Genomic DNA, 15,178 nt, shown 5'->3' on the forward strand with positions numbered 1-15,178 from the left:
CGTCCACCGGATTAATACACCTATCCCCCTCTAACGCTGTGTGTCACATATGCTGTTTCCCTTGGACACATGACATCACAAGGAAACCAGTTTTGTCTGAATGATGAGGAGGACGTGGTGAGATACAGACATAGACTCAGCAAAAGCTGCGGAGGTACCCATGCGCCCTTCCAGCCGTCCTTCTATATCATGTCCTTACCTGTTAGCCAAGACATATTTCCTGGGATTTTCTTCCAGTAGTCTCCAGCCGCGTTCTTTTCTGTGATTCCGTACCGTCTAGCTATATCCCCATTGGGGCAGAGGGCCCAGACGGTTCTTGCACTGACTGCCAGCTGACATGCCTGCAAACCTGTGGTGACAGATGGTGAAAGTGTAGTGTTTGACCAGAGATGCATAGCTCTGCAAAGGAGCTGCATACGCAGAAGTCACTCACATGCACTGAAGGCGCCCGATGGGTGCCCGTAAACGAGTGCCAATCTGCTAGATCTTCCAATCACTGCGGCGCGGAGAAAGAAGGCCGATCTGAAGCTGCAGCGCGCGGGACTCGGGGAGAAGTAGAGTGCAGGAAGACCCCTGGACCACAGATAGGTAATGTATGCACTTTGCAAATCGTCAGCCGCCGGCCACGCACTGCTATTACACGTAGCGATGCGCAGTCGGTACCCAACAGTTATAGGTCCAAACCTATATCAACGTTCAGCCAATGATCGTTGTCATCGGCTGATTGTTGTGTTTATTACACGGAACGATCATCAGCCGGATAGGGCCAATTCTAATTCCGTGTAATAGTACCCTAACACTCAGCGATCATCAATATCTTCTTGGCAATTTGAATCTAAAAGGTACCCGTATACTGTAGACTAAAGTCACCCGTATAAGGTACATGGGGTCTCCCGACTCCACCAACAGATGATGTCAGTGGAGATAGGGGTCAGACCTGAAGGGATTTTCACTGCCAGATTCATTTGTTGTGGGAGGGAGAGGCCAGCACCAGAGCCATTTGGCTGCAGCTTATCCCTTCCCATAGGAGAACACATAAACCTATGGTAGAATGCTCATGTGTATTGGGATGATGGGTGATAACCGAGTGTTACTGAAAACATACAGACACCTTTCCCCAAATCTAATCAAATCTATTGCTGCCTTTTTATGTATGATGTTCTTTTTTATGAAAGCTTTTATCATTCTCTTATAGAAACAAAGTTGGTTTTATGGGTGCCGCCCCCCTTTCTCACTTGTGGGTGATATTTGCATTTGGTCCATTCTCTCTATAGTTTGCCTAACCTGACCACCGAGCAGCCACAGACCACTACTGCATAGCCAGGCTGTGGGATGATGGACTATGTAAAGCTGGATACCATTAACCATTGCAGAAACTGGCAGCCGTGGGTTAAATAGGATTGCGGCTCTGTTCTTACCAGGTACGTGTTCCCAGTCTACTCCGACAGGCATCTCCTCGGTAATGCCGATCCTTACGTACACATTGCACTTGTTATCCAGCGTCCACAGCATGTTGTCGTTCGGGCTGGAGTAAACGTTAATCAGGTTGATCCCCACAGGCTGCAAAAACAAAGCCGGACATTACACTGTAAATATGCAGACACAAAGTCTGACAGCGCACCGAGTCCTGCAGATGATGTCCTGCTTCAACATATCAATCTAGTCAGTCCTCTGCTATTCCAACATAGCAGCAGCAGCACCAGCCTGGCTGAGCATGCATGTATTCTGAATGGGGAGAAAGGAGCAAGCTGCTGCTAGACTCCATTAGCAGCTTATCTCCCAAAGAACAAAAGGATTATATGTCCTATCCTCTCCTGGAGAGTTGGAAGCACAGTAGATGGTTGGCTGAACCCAACAACATTAACCTAATGTTTGCGGTCAGCTGTATTCTCCTCATTTACAATATATGCATATTGAATGTGCCAGCGTGTAGAGACAGTGGTGGTTTAGGAGGATCCATTAGGAATAACTAAACCTAAACAAGCAAACAAGTCTATTTTGGTAGGTAGGAGGAAAACAGTAACTACTAATGAAGTTATCCAAAACTAGAAAAAGCAAAGATGCTTTCTTGCAAAAACAGCGCCGCCCCTGTCCTGAGGCTGTGTATGGTATTACAATTTGGCTTCATTCAATTTAATGTAACTGAGCTGCAAAACCCCCCCACACAAACTGAGGACAGGAAAAAATCATGTTTTTCTAACCCCTTTAAATAAGTTGCCACCTACATTGATACATAGCAACAAATAGTCAGCTGTGTAAGTATCACTAAGTCAACACAATTACAGCCTCTATCCAGTCACTGACAGCAAGCAGAGATCAGTCATCTATGCTTTGCTACATTCAGTCACTCCGCTAGCTGGGGAGGCTGGGGTAAGCAGGGAGGATACCCGGCGGGGCAGCTCCGGTCTTCCCTGCTCGCACCATTTGAGGTTAGGGTTATATTTAGCCGCCATCACTGGAAGGAGCGCTGTTTATACACAGTTCTGTCTTCTCCAGATCTCTGCATTACATCAGGTACGATGCCAGAGGTCATGTGGAAACTATGCTGGCAGCTGGGTGCAGATTCCCCAGATACTTCAATGGGATTTACAACCATTGTGGGACAACCGCTTTGTCCCTGTGTTCTGTCTTCCGAATGCAAATCATATTCCTTCCACCTCCGATTTACACATGCAAAGTGATCATAAGTCCTCAACATAACCCAAGGAGCAGGAAACACATAGAGGAGTATGGAAATAACAAATAATCTGTATTTCCCAACCTCTGCTTTCTGTCAGTGAATGTGTGTCAGATAGGAACGCCTGTTCATGGATGGATAGCATCAAGAAAAACAAGGATCGGGCAGACTCCTCTGTCCCTTGGTTTGCTGAGAGATAAGCGGTGCCCTTGTATGGCCGACAAATAGTGTGCATGTCACTATATTAAAGAAATGATCACGAATAAGAAAAACATAGTGCTGTGCTTGTACACAGGTTGTATAGCCCTATAGTTTAGGGGCTGAGCGGCAACACCAGACAATCTATGAATGGGGGTGGCGCTCTTTTTGGAGATCAGCCATGTTTAAAGGGTTTATCCAGAATAAGAAAAAAAGCACCACTACTGTTCTCAGATTTTGGGTGGTATTACAGCTCAGTTCTAGTTGTAATACCACACACAACCTCAAGACAGGATGGCACTGTTTCTGGAAGAGACCAGCTGCAATTTTTTAATCCTGGATTACCCCTTTAGTATTTATGAGTTATTCAGTAGACTGGATAAAGAAGGCCCCACTGTTACCTGTATTGGTGGCTCAATCATGATCCAGGCAGGCAGCATCATACTTGGATTGAGCGGCTGAGTCCCCACTCGGAAGTATATAACTCCGCTGGTGTCACAAGCCCAGATGTGCTGGTTGCCGCAGGACAGGCTGCACAGCTTGATCGGACCTAGCAGAAAAGCACAGAGTAAGTGTGAATAGTGTATAACGCCATAGACATCTTGCTGTCTAATAGACATCTATATATCGCATCCTCTTTGGTCACTAGTAGCGGTGATGCAGCACAAGGTGGTGACCTATGAGACTATGGTGTCAGAGTAACAGAAGACAAGCTGTGCTCAGCATTCTATAATCAGCTCCCGGAGCCTTGATCTCGGTGCCTGTTTACATGAGTCTAAACAGCAATGAACACATCTCATCCTATACAACCCCCCACCATCAACCATGGTCCAAGGGGTCAGCAGTGGGTTAAAGTGCATTAGACAAATATACTGCCCTATAAGACCCTATAATAAATCTACCAAATGGCATAGCCCAGACACATCACCACCCCAAGAATTCTGTGGTGCCCATTATCGGCAGTAGGCATAGCCATCAGGGGATGGTTTATCAACCATTGGTAGGGAGTCCGTCTCCCTTTCCCCTTAAATGGGTAGCAACACCTGCTTCTTCTATTTGTCAGTGCCTGTACCTACACTGCCATACTTTTAGTAGTGGTGATGCAAGGTACTGCAATGTTGTACCATTAACTTGAATGGGATAAAGCTGCAGTACCTGGCACTGCCACTAGGAAAAGTGCTTGTATATACTGAAGAGGCTGTAGCGCATGCATGAAAGTGCTGCCCCTAAGAGTAGCCGATCTGCAGGGGTGCTGGGGGTCAGATGTAAACCAATCTAGTATTGATGATCCATCCTCAATTTTATGAGGCTGGATAACGCCTTTAAATGAGAAGTCTGCTGGAGAGGATGATGGCAGAGGGACGCTCAGTGTCCCTCCAGTGCCCTGTGTCCCTCAGTGTCCCCCTGCCATCATCCTCTCCAGAAGCCACAGCCGCACAGCTCTGGTAATCAGGGCGTGACATCACCATGTTATCCAGGAAGTGACATCCCCATGTTATCCAGGAAGTGACATCACCATGTTATCCAGGAAGTGAAGCCTTGATGCAGTAGTAAGTGCAGGAAAAAAAAAACACTATGTGCATTACCCGTGATAAGTGTATATTGGTGATTTGTATAACTTTTTGGGGGGGCAATATACTACTTTAATAAGCTCCTGATCTCGGTGGGGCTGGCTGGCTGTCTAACATGTACAGTGGCTGAGTCCTGACAGATTATGCCAAGAGAGAATGATTGCACATGTTGAATTGCAAGTATCTTGGCCGAGTGCTTATATGCAGAATCGCCTTCAAGTGAGTGGAACAGAGTTGCAATACCAGGCACAGCCACTTTCAAATCTATGGTGCTGTAAACCAGATAGGGGGTAGTGGGGATTACACACCATAAATGTCTAATGACTATTGTGCTGTGAAATATATATGAAAATCTCCATGATATTTGCTAGGATTGTCTTTTACAATGAGGGGAAGTAAGAGCTTTACCGCAACTGCAGTCATCTCATGGTTTCTAAGCAACTCCAACACATAGGTTACAGTAACTGAGGTTTATAGGAAGCACACAATGGTCGGATCTCAATATAATCAATACATGAGAAATCCTGGTTACCTACAGAGACCGCACCCCAAACACGGACCGGCCAGATCATATTCTATGGGATGGGCTGTGTACACGACGGGGAGAAGTGCTGGAGGCAAAACTGAAAAGATACAGCTCCGTGTGTCACCGGCCACCCAGCGACTAGGGGTCAGTGCCATGAATGGCTGCAGGTGGGAGACGTGGCGGGAAAATGGCCCCCAAGGCAGAAATAGCTCACACAGGTGCTGGAACACTTAGTGGTTACACCCCGGACATGGCGAGATCCTGTTACCCAAAAGCAGACCTGCTTAGATACACAGCATCTGCTGTAGTGTAACAGGGACTTGGCCTATCCACTCCTTGCAAGATCTATTACTGAAGAGCAAATGCTGATCCGCAGCCAAATCAGACACCCCGGGTGGACCACTGCCATGGCTGCCGTTGAATCACAGCAGGGTTATCCAGGATTAGAGGTAACATGGCCGTTTTCTTTCACTCCTGTCCTTAGTTTGCATGTGATACTGCAGCTCAGTCCAATTGACATTAAGAGTATGTGCACACTACGGAATGCTGTGGATTCCGCTGCTCGCGACCGCCCGCATCTCTGCTGGCCCCATAGGCTTCATTCTATGGTTTGCCAGATTCCGCCGTCCGCAGGAAGATTGAACCCGCTCATAGAACATAGAATGAAGCCTATGGGACCAGCGGAGATGCGTGCAAACGCTGGCGGAATCCACAGCAGGTGATCCGCCGACATTCATTAGTGTGCACATACCCTTATGTAAAACCACACATAACCTGAGGGCAGCTTTTTTTGAAACAAAACCTGATATATCTTTCTGATCCTGGATTATAAACCCCATAATGGTGACACTTACAGTTATCACTGGGCTAAGGGCCCTATTCCACCGAACGATTATCGTTCGCATAATCGTTAACGATCTCAAACGACCGCTATTGCTAAAGACCTGAAAACGTTCACTCATTTTCATGGAACGATAATCGTTACTTAAGATCGTATTTGAGATCGTTTTTTCTTCGCTATTGCGTTCGTATCTATTGCGAATGACCGAACGACGTCTTATTCAATGCGAACGTTCTGCGAACGAGCAACGATAAAAATAGGTCCAGGTCTTATAAAGCGATCAACGATTTCTTGTTCGGTCGTTAATCGTTAACTGCATTTCAACCGAATGAGTATCGTTTAGATTTGAACGATTATCTGAACGATAATCGTCCGGTGGAATAGGGCCCTAAGAAGAATGGCAGCGCAGGAGACTGCACAGTTTTTAGTCAGGTGTTCCAGCTGATGTCATTGGTCCCAGTGATCACGTGATCGGCAGGTCAAACAACTATGCTACTGGGCCTGGTTCTAGACCACAAGTGTCAAACTTAGACCCTCCAACTGTTGCAAAACTGCAATTTCCATCATGGCTGTCCAGGCATGATGGGAATTGTAGTTTTGCAATAGCTGGAGGGCCAAAGGCAGGCGGGGGGGGGGGGGGAATAGAAATCTAAACCTGCTCCAGAGCAGGAGAAGATTCTGTGCCTATCGTGTGTTATAGCTGTGTAACCTATACGTGCAAAAAAAAAAAAAAAAATACAAATTTCATAAATAGTTCTAGTCTTCAGCACCCAAAACATTGTGGGGAGTTGAGGGTTAAGTTTCCCTGAACCATTTACACTTTTTCTTTTTTGTTTACGGATGAGAAAACGTCCCCTTCCTATTTCTATTTACCATAAATAAATAAAGCTTTGAATGAGAAAAAAAAACTAAATAAACCAAATCAAAATAAAAATAAAAACAACAACAACAACAACAACATATGGAGAAGAGCTGATGAAGCCCTCGCTGACAACATTCCCAGAGTGGTCGCAGTGTACGGGGCCTCAGATCTGCGTGACTTGTCTAAGATATCGCTGTCACATGAGTCTCCAGCTGGTGAAACATGTTGGACGGACGTCACTGTCCCACCGGGTGGCATCGAATATCACTTACAAAGCTGCGAGTCTGTCCTGTGCTCCGTGAGCCGGGACATTTTGTGACAGGCCCTCCACCAATACTAAAGCTCTCCTGTCACAGACACCTATGTATGGCTGTCAGGAGTGACAACCTGTAACCACGACAACGACATTGAAACCTGCCGCTCTGGGGGCGAAAACGGAGCAGGCGCTCTAAGTATAGACGTCCTAACACCGATAGTGTAACCTTACACAAATGTCACTCTGCAGGGAGAGCCGCCTGATGGGCAAATATCGAGTTTGCTTAGGACGAGAATGCAGCTGGTACGTTCCTGGAGTTTATAGCGGATTTACAGACTTTCCCCTAAAATCCCCCCAGGTCTGAACTATTAGACCACCCAGTATATACAATCAGCAGTATGTAGTATACACAACATTACCAGCTCAGGCATCGTACAAATGTCCTGAAATCCAATACAGTTCAATGGACATCCTCTTCCTTACAGATCAGCGATAAATGGGTGACTATGTAATAGTCCTCTAACAGAGGGAGACATGGGCCAACCCCATAAGTATAGTAAATACCAATATCATTACATGTAAGGGTATAATCTAATTTACTGCCATAATATTCAGATGGTGGTCACCCATCTTTTCTATAACACAACTATAAAATATAAAATATTTTTTATTTGTTCTTAATACTGTAGGGCAGGGGTGTGAAACTCACGTCCCTCCAGCTATTGCAAAACTAAAATTCCCATCATGCTTTAGCTTTGGCTGTCCAGGCATGATGGGTATTGTAGTCTTGTAACAGCTGGAGGGACGTGACTTTGACATCAGTGCTGTAGGACTTACCCAGTTGAGACAGATCCAGTTTAGTCCAATGCATTCCGGTTGGGCACGTCTTGGACAGGGTTCGGATAAGCACCCCACCTTGTTGATCTATGGCCCATACTGCATCTGCACAGGCCGACAAATGGATCAACTCAGTGTCTGGGGGCAGCGGGACTGTTGATGGTCTATAAGGAGTTGACAGGTCGCTCAAACTGAACAAGTCTTTTCTGCTTTGGGACATCCATAAAACGCTTCCTGAAAGTAGGAAATAAATAAATTATTACACAATGAGTATGCCTTTGTTTTAAAGTGTTCCAAAAATAAGAGGTCACAAGTTTTGATCATTTTTATGATAAGCACTGAGATCCCCCCTAACATTAGAGTGAGCGAGCGTTACTAGATGGCCCCCTAGACGTAAAATGGGGCAGTCTAGTGATGCTGAACAGACAACATTGCAAGCCAGAGAGTGCATAGCCGCTCGCTTGTCCGTGATCATTACCTTAATGTCACGTTTAAAGCTTTTTTTTCCCCTCTAAATTACAAGGACACTATGCTTTCACAAATTCAAATCTGGGTATAATGGAAAACCGTTAAGGGCAGCAGCACCATATTAACGCAGTATGCGCTTAGTTGTCAGCGGGTGTCCTAGAGGCTGGGCCCCATTCAATCATAAAGTTACTGCATATTCTAGTAGAAAGCTAGAATCCCCTTTAATCGACCTTATAAAATGTTTAGCATTACAGATGAGTTGGATGCAGCCCTAGGACTGCAAGGAAAACAAGGATACAGCCATAGGCCATAGACTAAATCATTGGTCTCCAAACTGCGGCCTTCTAGCTGTTGCAATACTACATTTCCCATCATGCCTGGACAGCCAAATTCAAAGCGTTAGCTGTCCGGACATGATGGGAGTTGTGGTTTTGCAACAGCTGGAGACCCGCAGTTTGGAGACACATGGACTATATCCATGTTTTCTAGTGCATCCAACGTCTTCAGCCACCATTAATCAAATGCTGCACACTCAGGTTCGGACATACCCGGTTCACTCATACCACCTCATTTCACTCATCTGTATTTAACATCAAATGTGCAACAAAAAATTATTCTTTACTCCAATTGCTATCACATACCTTCTCCACTTGGTGAAGCAGAAGAGAAAACATTTATCCACTTGGTGGTGGATGCCGTCCCTCGTGGTACTATCTGAAGCCAATAAGTGCCTGCATGAATGTATGAAAACTAACATTATTACAGAAAATCATATTATAAAATATTCACATTGATGATTAAAGGGAAGCCTTATCGGGCTGATAGGGTTCCCTGAACCTGCTGTATACAGCTCCTGCAGCAGCCTTGGCATGCACCAACCGTGGTTGCGGCAGGAGCTGTATAACCGAAAAAAAGCACTTAAATCCCCTGGGCTTGTAGTCATCTGGGCGGCTCCCCGCACATATCTAGTCACCGCGCTCTGCCTGTCAGCGCGTTTGGAGGGAATTAATGACAGGCAGAGAGGTCCTTTACTGGCCTCTCTGCCAGCTCCTGCTGCAGCCGATATGTGCCGCGGCTGCTGCAGGAGCTGTATACAGCGGTTCAGGGAACCATATCAGCCTGATAAGGCTGATTGGTTGCCTTTAAAGCTTAAAGGGGTGCTAGCCTGAAGAGCTCTTACAGCATACTGACTTGACAAATCCCATCAGTAATGATACCCATCTTTCCAGGTGAGCTCTAGTCACACGTTTTGATCTTACTGATCAGACACTTGTAGTGTATCATACAGGAAAACCCCTTTAAGTGTCTGGGGAAAAAGTCTATTATAGTGATCCTAGGTTTTACCCACAAGTATGGGTTTATCCAAGGCTGTGACACTTACCTATAAGGTTACCCTTTGCGACGTGAAACTCATTCTTGCCCGAGGTGATCCACACACCGCTGGTGTTGACCCCCAGTAAGCTGGGCTGGCACTGGGATTGCTGAGACCAGAACGTCATGCGGAGCTTGTCAGCCACTTTCTCTACAGGTGCCTGGGCTACTGTGGCCACCGTCTGTGTGGCCTGGATGAGGGTCTGGAACAAAGTGTAATGATCGAAGACGACGTAGTCTGTAATACTGACCTGTGAAATACAAGGAGTGTTTATGAATAACACAAATATAAAAAGGCGACACTGAAGACATTTCCTCCTATAGCGGATGACTCCCATAAATCAGAATTATCCGCTTATCAAGCTATGTTATGCTATCAGAAATAAAAGATAAAGTGCCTACTTGCCACCAATGGTCATCTTCTCCTTGAGGCTTTTTGGAGGTGACTCCAGTCCTGAACCACAAGTTGCCATTGGCGTCTAAAGTCCAGACGGTGTCCTGATCCCCCAACGTGACGCAGACTGGTTCCAGAGCTTGTCTCTCACTGCAGTTGTACAAAAAAGGGGAATAGAAGGTTAATAGTAGGTTAATTCCAAAAAACAGCGCCAAACATGTCTACAGGCTGTATGCGATGGTGCAACTGAGCACTTTTCTATAAAGCCGAACAGCAATATGACACATGTACTATGATAAAATATGGCCTCTTTCTTTAAAAAAACAAAACAAAAAAAAAAACAGCATTGCATTTGTCAACAATATGTGGTCAGTATTGCAGTGACGGGCTACAATACCTCACACCGCCAGTAGACAGATGTGGCGCTGCATTTAAAAGGAAGCCGGCATTTATTTCTAATCCTGTACAATCCCTCCAAACTAGAAGCTAAGCATTTATAATATGTAAGCTGAAATGTGAATGGTGCAGTTCCTTATGTAATAATTCTGCATTTCTTTGACAACCTACATAAATGCATTCATAGCCTAGGTAAGTTGTAGAGACCAAAACGCCCTTTGAGGCATTACCTAATCAGGTCACATTGCCAGACCTCCCCCTCGGGTGAGAAGCTGCTGACTCCTTCCCGGTAGAGGAGGCCGCGCTGCTCGGTGAGGGCCCACACCACGTTATTCCTGGCTGTGATCTGGGACAGCGGGCACGGGCAGTCCACCTTTATGGCTCTAGCACACGGACGATCCACACTGAGGCCTGGAAAAAATCAAAAAACATACGCAATGCGTTAGTCACAAACTACATCACGCGACATGGAGATCTGACACCACCCTGCAGAAAGCATCTCCATACCTGTCTGTAAATACAAGTCGCCATTGGTTCGGATAATCCAGGCAGTGTCGTCGCTCAGGGCCACAAATGACGCCTGAGGAAGAGCTTCGTACCAATGTCTCTTCCCTTTAATTGTCACTTTCCCACAGGCAAAGGCCTTGTCCGTCTTCTGCTCTATCTTCCACAGGAGGTTTCCTAGAAGGAGAAATCATTGCACAAGTTATCCCTATTATTAAACCATTCACATCTGCTGACAGACAGAGAAACCCAATTCCCCACAGCGGATAGAGGGAAGAATTTCCTAGAATAGTTGGTATTTATTAGGTAATTGCTATTTAGGCAATGCAGACAGTTAGAACACCCCTAGGGATATACTGCTAACGTAATAAGGTGATAGAAAGAAGACATAGGAGATACACCAGCTACTGACAAACCTGAAGGGGAGACTGCCACCTGCTGGACAGCATCCTCAAACTTCTGCCACCGCAGGCCGGCCCCGGGCACAGAGCTGCAGTACAGGGACCCCTTGTAGTCCAGACACCAGACGTACTTTTCAGACACCACTAGGCTTAAAATCCCATTGGCGGGTCCTGAGTAAACCATCCAACTCTCTGCAAGCTAAAAGGGACACAGAATAAGTTATAAAAGACACATCCTCCTCAGCGTTCTTGATAAAATTAAAGGGCATATATGGCCTAGGTTTAGAGATATTATAACATTTGTTTAAATTGTATACTTGTCGGACTCAAGTCAAAAGGGAAATCTCTAACCTGCTGATAAATCCCTATAGCGCATGGAGCACTGAGGATGAAGGTAGGTTGCTTGCCATCATCCTCTGCACCGTTTTCGAGATATTGAGGAAGACATTTATCAAAATGGGGGCTCGGCAAGGTGGGTAGGCGGCAGCACAGGTCCCCTCGGATTCCCTAGGAGGCATGCACCTCTTAGTGAATCTGGCAGGGTAAATGGGGACAGGGGGCTAATTTAAGACCAGCGTACTAGTACACCGGTCCTAATAAGTGTCCCCCTAAGAGTTTAACCCATATGCAAATATGTTATTTTGGTCCACCGGGCCGGGACTTAATCACAAATGAGTGCTTTTGCGTACAACCTGAAATCATTCATTCATGAGATGGTAAATGCAAGTGTTACTACAATTGTTCGTAATAACGAATAACGCCAATGTGTACGTACACCAAAGGATTTGCGAAGATTAAACGTGTTTTTATGGTCAGCTCAAAAGATGCGATTAACAATACACAACGAATTTTGGTTAGGCGTTTGATCGTTGCCTGCCTACACAGGGTAAGATTATCGCTTGAATTTGAATGATATACCAATGTTTCACACGATAATCTTTCCATGTAATAGGGCCCTAAGCCAAATTACTATCCTCTATCCACAGGATAGGGAATTACTGTCAAATCATAGCTGTCCCACTGTCGAGATCCCCTGAATGGGGGGCCCTTGGTGTTTGTTTTGAAGGGGAAAACAAGTCATGCATGCGTGCCAATGCTCTATTTCCTGTCTTTGAAGCTGCCAGAGACAGCTGAGTACAGCGCCCAGCTAGCTGTGTCAGCTCCATAGACAATGAAACAAGTGGCAGTGTTCAGGCACGATTCACTACTCTGACTGCTGGGACCTGGGTGTTTATTGTGAACAGAGACCCAAAATGTGACACATAATCTGTGGATGGAGGATATGATTTCACATGGAACATATCAACCTTTAAAAAAAATAAAAAAAAATAAAAAGCCTTGATATAGAATTTATGAAATAGGGGTAGTCTTGATCTAGAACAGGAATAGGGAACCTCAGCCTCCCCCCAGCTGTTCCAACGCTACAATTGCCATCATGCATAAACCTTTGGCTGCCCAGGCATGATAGGAATAGTAGTTTAGTAACAGCTGAAAGGCGCAGGGTTCCCCATCCCAGGTATAGAAGAAGTGATGCAGCAATACCTGTTCGGATTTGAGTAAAGTGCTTTCTTCTTGCATGGAACGTGACAGCTCTTGAGATACGGCTATTTCCGCCACACTAACGTCAGAGCAAGAGTGCGGTATCCTGTGACCATAGATGTCCTCATCATCGCTGGACGCCAGGGAGTGGTCATGCTCACTACGCTCATGCCTGTCATTTCTAACGGCCTCAAAAGGGTCCTTAGGTAAAGAGTAGAAGTTCTCCCCAATAGAACTTGAGGGTATGTGGCACTGGACATTTGACACATCTTGCTGCTCCTCGTGTATCTCATCCAAGGATTTAGTCTCTATAGAGTCAGTGTGTAATTCCTCCCCTGTCTCCATACTTTGTGGTCCAGAGCTGGTAACATCCTGTATTTCCTCTATGGGACCTTGCCCTGTGGTGTCACTCTGTTCCTCCTCCAGCTGTGGCTCGGTGCGACAATTTACAGCCGCTGTGTGTGTGTCTGATGAGGACAGTGACGCAGCCTCAGATGTCGCACCTTCACTAGTTTTAGCACTTCCATCCGAGTCTTTGTCTTCTTCCCCGGGGTAAGAATTGCTCTCACTTTCCATATCAGGAACAGGAGATTCAGAAGATGGAACTGTACTGAAGACGCCTGAAGTGTTATCATCGCCTTGATACTTCCCGCTGACCAGGCTCTCCTGAGAGCTTAAATGCTCTGCGCTGCAGCTGGTTAACCCCGTCATGGTGGAGGAAAAGTACGAGGTTAAGGAGAGGGGACTGTCCACGCTTGGTGTGCTCTCGAGAGAGCCCACCCGACTCCTGGAACCATTTTCTGAAGTGCAAGGAAGAAAACAAATATGATAAAAAGAAACAGAAAAACATTTTTTAGTTTTCCTCTTATAATAATTTCTTTTTGTTGTAGTTCATGCAGGTGACATATATATTGGCATTTAACTGATATTAATGGATGACCATCTAATGTGTATGGGGGCAATCAGAAATAAGCTGCCAGAGTTGTAAGGCGGTGGCTTGCCCCCCCTCCCCCTCCACATTAAGAGCTAAGCCGAGATGAACGCTCATATGTTTGAAGGGGTGCAGAGAGACCACTGTCAGTCAGTCTACAGCTAATGCATTGGGTTATCCAGCAATACTTCATAAGAGGAGGTCTGACCTCTAACGATTTGCCAGGGGCTGTAGAACTTACACCTACGTTGCAGGCTCCTAACAGTTTACTTGCGCTCGTCATTGCTGCAGCTTTAATACTTATCCAGCAATTGTAATGAAGCACAAGTAAACATTTAACAGACTGCGGCCAGAGCATCACAGCCCCTTTAAATAGGTTATTGGTAGGGGGCCAGGAGTCAGACCCCCGCCAATCAAATACTGGTGACGTACCAGGGAGATATGTTAGTAAGGTTTCCACTGTTGCTGGGCTGCATCTGTAAATTACAGCTGTTGCACATCCCATCACACAAGCACACCGATAGAGTCAGTGCCAAGTTTACACATCATTACACGGCGAATGCCAACCCAGCATATTCCCATGTTTTTAACATGCTAGCCATACATAAAAAATCATTCATTTCTCTTTATAAACTGTATGATCCCTCATCATGTCACTGGTTAGGCAGCAAAACAGGCTGCACCAGCTGCCGCCCGCGGGTAGCATATGTTTAACTCAGCACCGAATACTTTATTGCAGCATTGTAATTGCAAATGTATAAGAACAGTTGTGCTTTAACCTGGAGATGAGCCGTCAGACAAACATTGGACATACAATTACCTTGTCGCTTCTTTTTCTTCTTCTTCACCTTTATGGATTTCACCACCAGCTCCTGGTCAAAGTCTTCATTGCTGATGATACTGAATCTCTGCGAGGAGGGGCGCTGCTCTCGGGCAGCATTATCAGACGAGTCATGATCAGCCTCATTCACACTATGGCTGCTGTCTATAGATGTGCGGCCCCTCTGTGAAAACTCCACAGACAGGGAACTACTCCTGACTCTCGGCTCCGGCCCTTCCTCTTGATCCCCTTCCTCCAGCTCCAAAGGACACAGCTGGATCCGCTCGGTTTTTAGTGTCTGGACAGGAGTGAGCTGGTTTTCTGGATTTTTGGACATTAAGCCATTTTGTGGCTTATTTTCCAGTGAAGCGTGTTTGGCTGGAACCCGGAAAGGACTGTGCAGGACGGCTGCAACAAAGACACCACAAATCTAATAAGTACCAAACAAAACACAAGCAGACTAAAAATAATAGTATTAATCTATATTCTTAAAGGTTTATCCTTAGATACATGATAGCTACCGCGACCGCTGGGGGTCACAACAGACCATAAGAATGAAGGTACCTTGTCCTCTAAGGCAGTGCTT

The 15,178-nt window shown here is 45.8% G+C and overlaps 1 protein-coding gene across 1 annotated transcript in view; it reads right to left on the reverse strand.

Moving 5' to 3' along the window:
- TECPR2 (tectonin beta-propeller repeat containing 2) overlaps positions 1-15,178 on the reverse strand; it is a 31,291-nt gene that overhangs the window by 2,201 nt on the left and 13,912 nt on the right. Inside the window, exons 8-19 of the mRNA XM_069949999.1 lie at positions 14,593-15,000; positions 12,845-13,641; positions 11,318-11,501; positions 10,905-11,078; positions 10,628-10,808; positions 10,010-10,151; positions 9,618-9,858; positions 8,878-8,967; positions 7,769-8,002; positions 3,277-3,425; positions 1,419-1,560; positions 200-349 (exon numbers count right to left, since the gene is read on the reverse strand). Coding sequence (XP_069806100.1) covers positions 200-349; positions 1,419-1,560; positions 3,277-3,425; positions 7,769-8,002; positions 8,878-8,967; positions 9,618-9,858; positions 10,010-10,151; positions 10,628-10,808; positions 10,905-11,078; positions 11,318-11,501; positions 12,845-13,641; positions 14,593-15,000 — 2,892 coding nt within the window. The remainder of the gene's footprint in view (positions 1-199; positions 350-1,418; positions 1,561-3,276; positions 3,426-7,768; positions 8,003-8,877; positions 8,968-9,617; positions 9,859-10,009; positions 10,152-10,627; positions 10,809-10,904; positions 11,079-11,317; positions 11,502-12,844; positions 13,642-14,592; positions 15,001-15,178) is intronic.

The sequence above is a fragment of the Dendropsophus ebraccatus genome, chromosome 13 (assembly GCF_027789765.1).
Source record: "Dendropsophus ebraccatus isolate aDenEbr1 chromosome 13, aDenEbr1.pat, whole genome shotgun sequence".
Taxonomy (NCBI): domain Eukaryota; kingdom Metazoa; phylum Chordata; class Amphibia; order Anura; family Hylidae; genus Dendropsophus; species Dendropsophus ebraccatus.